Source organism: Montipora foliosa, chromosome 11 (assembly GCF_036669935.1).
Source record: "Montipora foliosa isolate CH-2021 chromosome 11, ASM3666993v2, whole genome shotgun sequence".
Classification (NCBI taxonomy): domain Eukaryota; kingdom Metazoa; phylum Cnidaria; class Anthozoa; order Scleractinia; family Acroporidae; genus Montipora; species Montipora foliosa.
Window position 1 is genome coordinate 31,942,340 of NC_090879.1, and position 9,623 is coordinate 31,951,962.

Below are 9,623 nucleotides of genomic sequence, written 5' to 3' on the forward strand. Positions count from 1 at the left end.
AATTGGCATGATATCTTGTGTCTGACTGCTACTGAGGTATCAATGATTGAATTGTTTTCAATAACTCATATAATCGAATAAGATTAGATTTACTTAAACATCTAATGATAAAAAAAGAGCGAAAGAAACTTTACACAACGTTTCGATGACTCCATGTCATCATTTTCAAGTGAAAAGAAAATAAAATTTTGATAACTTAATAACTTAATATATACCGTGCGAGGTGATAAAACGTAAAAGTGTGAATGTAAATAGTGACAAATTTAAATAAATAGTTTTGCGCGTATGGAGTCTGATTGTGTGTTCAAGCATGGCCTCTTCTTCTTTATGAATAACATTTCATAAATCAGACAGTCCAGTTTTCCGTTGCACTTCTTTAAAACGGAAAAATTTATGGATGGATGACAACTATTAAGCGTTGATAAGAAATCCTCTGCTGCTGGTACATTTTTCATCGTAGCAAACGTGTCAGCCACGTACCTTCTGTAAAATTCAGGGAGCTTGTTGTCTTGATCTAGTTTCTCCTCGATAGAACAGAGAAATGCGTTTGCCATGAGTGGACCCAAAGGGGAGCCCATTGCCACTCCGTCGATCTGTTCATAAAGTTTACCATCAAACTGGAATAGTTGATTCATAGTTGCAACTTCTAGAAGTTGAACCAGGTCAGGCTTTGTAATGTTAAGATAGTGTGTAACATTAAACCAGTTGTCAACAAACGCCTTCTCAGCGATGATTTCGATAGTTTCTTGAAGCGGTACATTAGTGAACAGGGACGTGACATCAAAGGATACCAGAATGTCATCTCCGTCGATGACTAGGTTTTGAATCTCTTCAGCAAAAGAGAAGGTATCCGATATTGTATAGCGATTGACTGACAGGGGCTTCAGTTTCTCATCGAGCCACTTGGCGAGGGCATAGTTGTAGGTACCGGTGGCAGATAGGATAGGTCTCATTGATAGTTCAATGCGTCAGTCAGCTGACGCAGTGAAAAGGCAATTATCAGATCTAAGCAGCAAAATCGATCACACTCTTCTACCTGTGTTCAAGAGTCGCAAAATACGTGAAGACCTCAAGATGTGTGAGCCCAAACCACCTATAATTAGCCAACAATGCGTTGTGTATAATTTTAAATGTGATCTGTGTGATGCAGAGTATGTCGGCTACACTAGCCGACATTTATACCAACGTATTGACGAGCACCGTTATTCAGCGATCGGCAAGCACTTAAAGAACGACCACGCTCTTGAAACCATCGGCGACCTTTCCAACAATTTTTCCGTTTTAAAGAAGTGCAACGGAAAACTGGACTGTCTGATTTATGAAATGTTATTCATAAAGAAGAAGAGGCCATGCTTGAACACACAATCAGACTCCATACGCGCAAAACTATTTATTTAAATTTGTCACTATTTACATTCACACTTTTACGTTTTATCACCTCGCACGGTATATATTAAGTTATTAAGTTATCAAAATTTTATTTTCTTTTCACTTGAAAATGATGACATGGAGTCATCGAAACGTTGTGTAAAGTTTCTTTCGCTTTTTTTATCATCATATAATCGAAGAAAGGAAAATAACATATCGATGTATCAGAGTCCAAGTAAGTTTTTCACGTTTTAGACATCGTTTCTGAAAAAACAAAACAAGGAAGAAAGAAACAAGTAGTGGGTTAAATGGCAATAACGAATTTCGTTCTGATTGACAAGTAAATAATATAACAATTATCTTAATTCATTCATTTAACTGTTTGTGCTAGAGTTAATAGCAACAATTCCTATTCACTGTTACTTTGACATGTAGACTTGAAGACCTCAATAACTCACTTCACTTGACATAAGCAATCGACAATCACCGATCAGTTTCACAGTCAGTCCATCATAACACGGGCTCAAACAGCTAGCTATCTGCAGGAAGCTCAAGTAGCTGACTTGGTGAATGCAGACATTATTTAATTCAGGTATTAGCCAAAGCAGTTCGAGTAAAAATAACCACTCTGGTAACCGTTTTTAAAGCCATTTCTCTGTGAAGAACGTACCTGCTCCTTTCGACAACTTCCTGATTAAAAACATGTACAAAGTACAGCGATTCAGTCATTAAAGTTATATTTAAATAGCACTTACCATTCTTTTAGTGTTCGAGCTCCCCAAATTCAAAGGTGACATCATCGCCAATTAGCACAAATGGCGCCCAGTATTTTATGGCCGAATAATTCTTTGTCTCCTGAAGAGATTTCATAGCATGGTGAAGAGCTGTACTTGCACTTTTTCTATCTGCCAAGTGTTGGTAGAAACTCTTCATGAACATGAAAGTCGCCTCGTCGTCGATTGCCCAGAGTGACACCAGAACAGACCGGGCACCAGCACACAGGAAAGCCCTAGCTATTCCCACAACACCCTCAGACTTTACCTCCCCCTGGCCACTATGACAGCAACTAAGCACAACCAGTCTTGCCTGAAGGCGAACTGCTTGAACATCGCTCAACGATAACATGTAATCTTCCTCTTCGGGGATCTGGGATTTGCATTCGGGATTTGGGGCCAAAGCAATTTCTCCAGATCCGTCATCCCCGTGTGCAGCAATGTGGATTAAGGCAACTGACTTCATTCTTCTCAGCACCTCAGCTTTGGTTGCATTTTTTCCTGTAAGAGGCAAGGTCTGCAGAAGTTCTCCAATTATATCCACCTCTTTTTTCGCACACGGCAGCTGTCCATACATGGGTTCACCAGTGCCGTAAGTGATTTTGCTCAAGCACGGATCGCCTACAAGCAGCGCTTCATTTTTACTTTGGAAGTCGTCAGGTGCCATGGTGATCAATTTTAAAGCAGTCAGCGAGGGAATTGCACGGATCCTGACAGAGTCACTCATTGCAGAAAAAGGAGCCAGGCAAAAGTGTCCATCAGGAACAAACACTAAGTCATCACCCTGGATCAAGTCTGCTATAGGACTGACTAAGACATCATACAAAGGCTGCAAAGAAGGCACAGGGAAGCTCAAGGACTGAACGGTTTCTTCAACAGCTTCCATACTGCTCGAGAAGTCACTGCGTTGTCTGTCAAGCGAACGATTCTCACATCGTACAACGGTCCCTGCATTGATCTGTTTAAAAGTACTTTTCATCAGAGACTTGGCACTTCCATTTTTGATTTTCTTTTGTCTAAAATTTATCCCGATATCATCTCTTAGCAACCAGAAGCTGATCGTGTTCCCTTCAAGTGCTGTGAAAACAGTTTGTGAAGGTAGATCTTTCATAACCAAAGAGATAGTTACCTTCATCGTAGGTTTCTCATCAACGCCGTATTGCATCTTTAAAATATCTGCCAAAGCCTGTGCTCGTCCTTGCTCAGCAGCATACAAAGCTTCATCAACCTCTCCATTCTTCAAGAGCGCTGTCCACAGAGCAGTGTACGCAAACCCCTTTGTGTCACGAAAGCTTATTTTCCATGCATCCTCTGAGCAAAGAAGACGCCTAACTTCATCAAGATAATATATACTAAGACGATAGTAATTAAGAGCTTTGCTCAAGGAGCCAAAAAATTCATGAACAAAACCAATATGATAATATGCGATTGCCAGCCCTATTGGGTCCTCTGTTTCCTTGCAAATACTAAGATGTTGATGGTAATACTCTATGGCTTGCTTGAAATTACCAAGACTTTGATAAGCGTTGCCGAAATTGCAATAAGCTCTTCCTTCTCCGGCCCTGTCCCCTACCTCTTTTGCAATACTAAGATCTTGATGGTGGTACTCTATGGCTTGCTTGAGATTACCAAGACTTTGATAAGCATTGCCGAGATTGCCATAGGATGCTCCTTCTCCGGCCCTGTCGCCTACCTCTTTCGCAATACTAAGACGTTGATGGTGGTACTCTATGGCTTGCTTGAGATTACCAAGACTTTGATAAGCGTTGCCGAGATTGCCATAGGCTGCTCCTTCTCCAGCCCTGTCCCCTACCTCTTTCACAATACTAAGACATTGATGGTGGTACTCTATGGCTTGCTTGAAATTACCAAGACTTTGATAAGCGTTGCCGAGATTGCCATACGCTGCTCCTTCTCTGGCCATATCCCCTACCTCTTTTGCAATACTAAGACATTGATGGTGGTACTCTATGGCTTGCTTGAAATTACCAAGCTTGACATAAGCGTTGCCGAGATTGCCATAGGTTGCTCCTTCTCCAGCCCTGTCCTCTACCTCTTTCGCAATACTAAGATCTTGATGGTAATACTCTATGGCTTGCTTGAAATTACCAAGCTTGACATAAGCGTTGCCGAGATTGCCATAGGCTGCTCCTTCTCTGGCCATATCCCCTACCTCTTTTGCAATAATAAGACATTGATGGTGGTACTCTATGGCTTGCTTGAAATTACCAAGCTTGACATAAGCGTTGCCGAGATTGCCATAGGCTGCTCCTTCTCCAGCCCTGTCTCCTACCTGTTTTGCAATACTAAGATCTTGATGGTGGTACTCTATGGCTTGCTTGAAATTACCAAGACTTTGATAAGCGCTGCCAAGATTGCCATATGCTGCTCCTTCTCCGGCCCTGTCCCCTACCTCTTTCGCAATACTAAGACATTGATGGTGGTACTCTATGGCTTGCTTGAAATTACCAAGATTGTCATAAGCGATGCCAAGATTCCCATAAGCTCTTCCTTCTCCAGCCCTGTCCCCTACCTCTTTTGCAATACTAAGATCTTGATGGTGGTACTCTATGGCTTGCTTGAAATTACCAAGACTTTGATAAGCGCTGCCAAGATTGCCATATGCTGCTCCTTCTCCAGCCCTGTCCCCTACCTCTTTTGAAATACTAAGACGTTGATGGTGGTACTCTATGGCTTGCTTGAAATTACCAAGACTTTGATAAGCGCTGCCAAGATTGCCATATGCTGCTCCTTCTCCGGCCCTGTCCCTTACCTCTTTTGCAATACTAAGATGTTGATGGTGGTACTCTATGGCTTGCTTGACATTACCAAGACTTTGAAAAGCGCTGCCGAGATTGCCATAGGCTGCTCCTTCTCTGGCCCTGTCCCCTACCTCTTTTGCAATACTAAGACAGTGATGGTGGTACTCTATGGCTGGCTTGAAATTACCAAGACTTTTATAAGCATTGCCCAGATTGCCATTGGCTGCTCCTTCTCCGGCCCTGTCCCCTACCTCTTTTGCAATACTAAGACAGTGATGGTGGTACTCTATGGCTTGCTTGAAATTACCAAGACTTTGATAAGCGTTGCCAAGATTGCAATAAACTCTTCCTTCTCCAGCCCTGTCCCCTACCTCTTTCACAATACTAAGATCTTGATGGTGGTACTTTATGGCTTGCTTGAAATTACCAAGACTTTGATAAGCATTGCCGAGATTGCAATAAGCTCTTCCTTCTCCGGCCCTGTCCCCTACCTCTTTTGCAATAGTAAGATCTTGATGGTGGTACTCTATGGCTTGCTTGAAATTACCAAGACTTTGATAAGCGTTTCCGAGATTGCAATAAGCTTTTCCTTCTCCGGCCCTGTCCCCTACCTCTTTCGCAATACTAAGATGTTGATGGTGGTACTCTATGGCTTGCTTGAAATTACCAAGACTTTTATAAGCATTGCCCAGATTGCCATAGGCTGCTCCTTCTCCGGCCCTGTCCCCTACCTCTTTCGCAATACTAAGATCTTGCTGGTGGTACTCTATGGCTTGCTTGAAATTACCAAGACTTTGATAAGCATTGCCGAGATTGCCATAGGCTGCTCCTTCTCTGGCCCTGTCTCCTACCTCTTTCGTAATACTAAAACATTGATGGTGGTATTCTATGGCTTGCTTGAAATTACCAAGATTGTCATAAGCATTGCCGAGATTGCCATAGGCTGCTCCTTCTCCGGCCCTGTCCCCTACCTGTTTCGCAATACTAAGATCTTGATGGTGGTACTCTATGGCTTGCTTGAAATTACCAAGACTTTGATAAGCATTGCCGAGATTTCCATAAGCTCTTCCTTCTCCGGCCCTGTCCCCTACCTCTTTCGCAATACTAAGATCTTGATGGTGGTACTCTATGGCTTGCTTGAAATTACCAAGACTTTGATAAGCGTTGCCGAGATTGCCATAGGCTGCTCCTTCTCCGGCCCTGTCCCCTACCTCTTTTGCAATACTAAGACGTTGATAGTGGTACTCTATGGCTTGCTTGAAATTAGCAAGACTTTGAAAAGCGTTGCCGAGATTACCATAGGCCTCTCCTTCTCCGGCCCTGTCTCCTACCTCTTTTGCAATACTAAGATCTTGCTGGTGGTACTCTATGGCTTGCTTGAAATTACCAAGACTTTGATAAGCGTTGCCGAGATTGCAATAAGCTCTTCCTTCTCCGGCCCTGTCCCCTACCTCTTTTGCAATACTAAGATCTTGATGGTGGTACTTTATGGCTTGCTTGAAATTACCAAGACTTTGATAAGCATTGCCGAGATTGCAATAAGCTCTTCCTTCTCCGGCCCTGTCCCCTACCTCTTTTGCAATAGTTAGATCTTGGTGGTGGTTCTCTATGGCTTGCCTGAAATTACCAAGACTTTGATAAGCGTTTCCGAGATTGCAATAAGCGTTCCCTTCTCCGGCCCTGTCCCCTACCTCTTTCGCAATACTAAGATGTTGATGGTGGTACTCTATGGCTTGCTTGAAATTACCAAGACTTTGATAAGCGTTGCTGAGATTGCCATAGGCTGGTCCTTCTCCGGCTCTGAAACCCACTTCCTTAAAAATGGCTAATGCTTCTGTGTAATTTGTTATGGCCTGATTAAAGTCAGCTATTCCCTGATAGTATCTACCAAGATTGAAATAAGCCAAACCCTCGCCTTGTCTGTCTCCCTCCTTTCTTGCAACGCTAAGCTCTTGCATATGCCGCTCCAAAACGTCCAACTTTCTATGCATCATTGTTGATAATCAAAACCAGAAAGTTTTTCTCAGAAATCTGGGGTGCACCTAGAAGATACATGAAAGAAAACAATTGGTTCAATGCTCTTAGTGCAGGATGCTAACTGGCACAGCAAGACTAATTGAACAGTGAAGGAATAACTATCTGAAGCCATTATTTCCAAAGAAAAATGCCTTTCTTCATCAGGGTTTCCCATGGAATGATTTCGGCTAATGGAGACAGTTGTTTCAGAATAAATACTTGGGCATTTAACAGACTAAGAGCGTTTTACGCAATAATAATCACGGAACATTAAAAATAGAAATTCTTTTATGTAAATGAGGGAAAAACAGCCTATAGAAAACCGATGGCATCCCATTTCACCTTTGTTATCGAAAGCTAATTAAAAGTTCCTAAGATATGCTTCGCTGGCAGGAAATTTGCTGCCGTTATGTAGCTGACACCAAAAAGACAGGAGGGGATGCCATTAAGAGTGTAATATTCAATTTCTGCAATTGAAGTCAAACTCATAATCTTTTGTTTCAGGTCTAAATCTATCCAATGTGTTTTTTTGTCTGGATACCTGTATTTTGATCCAGGGACTTTGAATGAGCTAATTGAACTGCTCACACGTTTCCATTGAGAAAGGCTGCTCGTCAGGACAGAATTGGTCGTTTTTATACTAGAGATGCATAATCCGGCCATTCAAATTATGCCTTTCCCTCTCTTTCTCCATAAGCCAAAATCATTCCTTGGGAAACCCTGATGAAGTAAGGCATTTTCTTTCGAAATTTTGGCTTAAGATAGTTATTCCTTCACTGCTCAATTAATCTTGCTGTGCCAGTTAAGCATCCTGTAGTCAGGGCATTGAACCTATTGTGTTTTCGTATTTCTCAGCATTGTTTAAAAAAGTAGGTACGCAATGCGTACATGTGGGTAGCCACTTAGACACCGTACTACCAATGGAGTCTTAAGTATGCTGTTCGTTTTCATTTGGGTTCTAACCATTCACTATACTAGCTCTCTACGAACTTCATTGGCTTCCCATTGCCTATAGAATCAGGTTTAATTAAGATTTCAATCAATTCATGGATAAGTGCCATCTTATCTAAGTGACGTGATTACGCTTGGACCTATCCTCTATTTATTGTATACTGCACCATTAGCTGACTTATTTCGACACCATAACTTGCAATTTCACCTCTATGCTGACGATAGGCAACTTTACGTTTCCTTTTCAACAAATAATGACCTGGAACTGACTGAAGCTGTTGTGAACGTATCGAGCTATGCCTGTGCTATGCCTTTGGATCAGAATTTAAAGAGTAAAACTAACAAAAAAGTCATCACCACAAAAGCGTGATCGTAGATGAAACGTTTGAATACAACCACGCAAAACCTGTAAGAGCTGGACTGGTTACTGCTGACTGCTGACCAAAACGAAAAGGACTCACTAGTTCCCAGTCCGGTCTCTCATCTGTTATCCAAGATGGCGGAGGATGACAATCTTTCTACGGAGCAAGAGCAAGATTCGAAAGATACTGGAGTTCATTAAAAGAGTTAAGTGCTGACTTGGAGTGTGTAATTTTCTAGAGTAATGTATCATGTTCCTTTTGAAATAAGGCCGATTATGAGACCGAGAGAGCATCAAACAAGGTAATCCGTTGATTGGTTTTTCTCACAACCTATTGAATACATCGGAATAAAAGCTTTCTTTTCATTTCTCCGTGTACAGAGTGCTTTTATGTTCAAAGTTTGGAGCCTTTAAAGGACATTGCGTAAGCTAAGTAAATGTATTAACTGGAAAGATATCACATTCACATTCATAACCTTTTTCAGAGAGCTATGTGACCTTTAAATAGTATTGCAATAATAATGGCACATGCTTTACACAGACTGAACTATGTAGCGAGCAAGTTGCAGAGTTATTACATAGCAAGTAAGCAACAGTAAATAGCCTTTATATAGCTCAACATAGTTATATGATAAACTTTACATAGCGTTTACATATGTCTGGTTCTATAAGGGAATTTTCTTACTTCGTAAATTTTATACATAATAACAAACTGCATGCTAAACATTTCTTTGAGTTTTTATCTGAAAAGAGTTGAATTTATAGAATACAAACTGTAATAAACTAAAATTTTGTTTCATTTGAGAAATGTTAAAATTGTTAACAAGCTGTAGACTATTGCTAGTTCTCATTTTCTGGCAGCACCTGATAGATGTATCAAATTCAAGCTATTTCCAGTTTTTGAAAGAACCCAAAACGTGCAAAAACTGGAAAACAATTTCTGGAATAAAACCTGGAATTTGACTCTGGAATAAGGCTGTCACATTCTAGAAAGTTCCAAAATTTCCAGAACTTAACAGAAAGCTTGAAATTCATTTTGCAAGGGGAGTGCCAAATTTGTGCGAAATTCGACCGTCAAAAAGCATCTTGGTACATGGCTTTCTCAAACGAGACTATATTCACCGGAATAAGCAATGTTTCTGCTGCAATTAAATTCAATAACCTTTTTGGGTAAATGAAACGGAGGATTTTTGAGGCCCAATTTCAACATGCTGTTTGTCAACAAAAGTCGACCTTTGACCACCAAAGCGGAGGCGAGGTATATTGAAATCACACACGCTAATCTCGATTAAATCACTAAACAATTAGAGACTCTAGGTTTACTGACACAATACAACGTGAATTGACTGGAACTACTGTAGGTCAAGGGGAAGGTGTCATTGAAATTTAACT

At 41.1% G+C, this 9,623-nt stretch overlaps 2 protein-coding genes across 2 annotated transcripts in view; both read right to left on the reverse strand.

The window, feature by feature from the left end:
* Positions 1-263: 263 nt before the first annotated feature.
* LOC137976901 (uncharacterized) lies at positions 264-953 on the reverse strand. Its single transcript, XM_068824227.1, has one exon. It carries the CDS (start codon positions 951-953, stop codon positions 264-266), a length of 690 nt encoding a protein of 229 aa, XP_068680328.1.
* Positions 954-1,500: 547 nt separating this feature from the next.
* Positions 1,501-9,623, reverse strand: part of LOC137974675 (tetratricopeptide repeat protein 28-like) — a 19,224-nt gene continuing 11,101 nt past the window's right edge. Inside the window, exons 5-7 of the mRNA XM_068821611.1 lie at positions 8,332-8,388; positions 2,124-6,945; positions 1,501-1,632 (exon numbers count right to left, since the gene is read on the reverse strand). Coding sequence (XP_068677712.1) covers positions 2,131-6,897 — 4,767 coding nt within the window. The 5' untranslated portion in view covers positions 6,898-6,945; positions 8,332-8,388 and the 3' untranslated portion in view covers positions 1,501-1,632; positions 2,124-2,130. The remainder of the gene's footprint in view (positions 1,633-2,123; positions 6,946-8,331; positions 8,389-9,623) is intronic.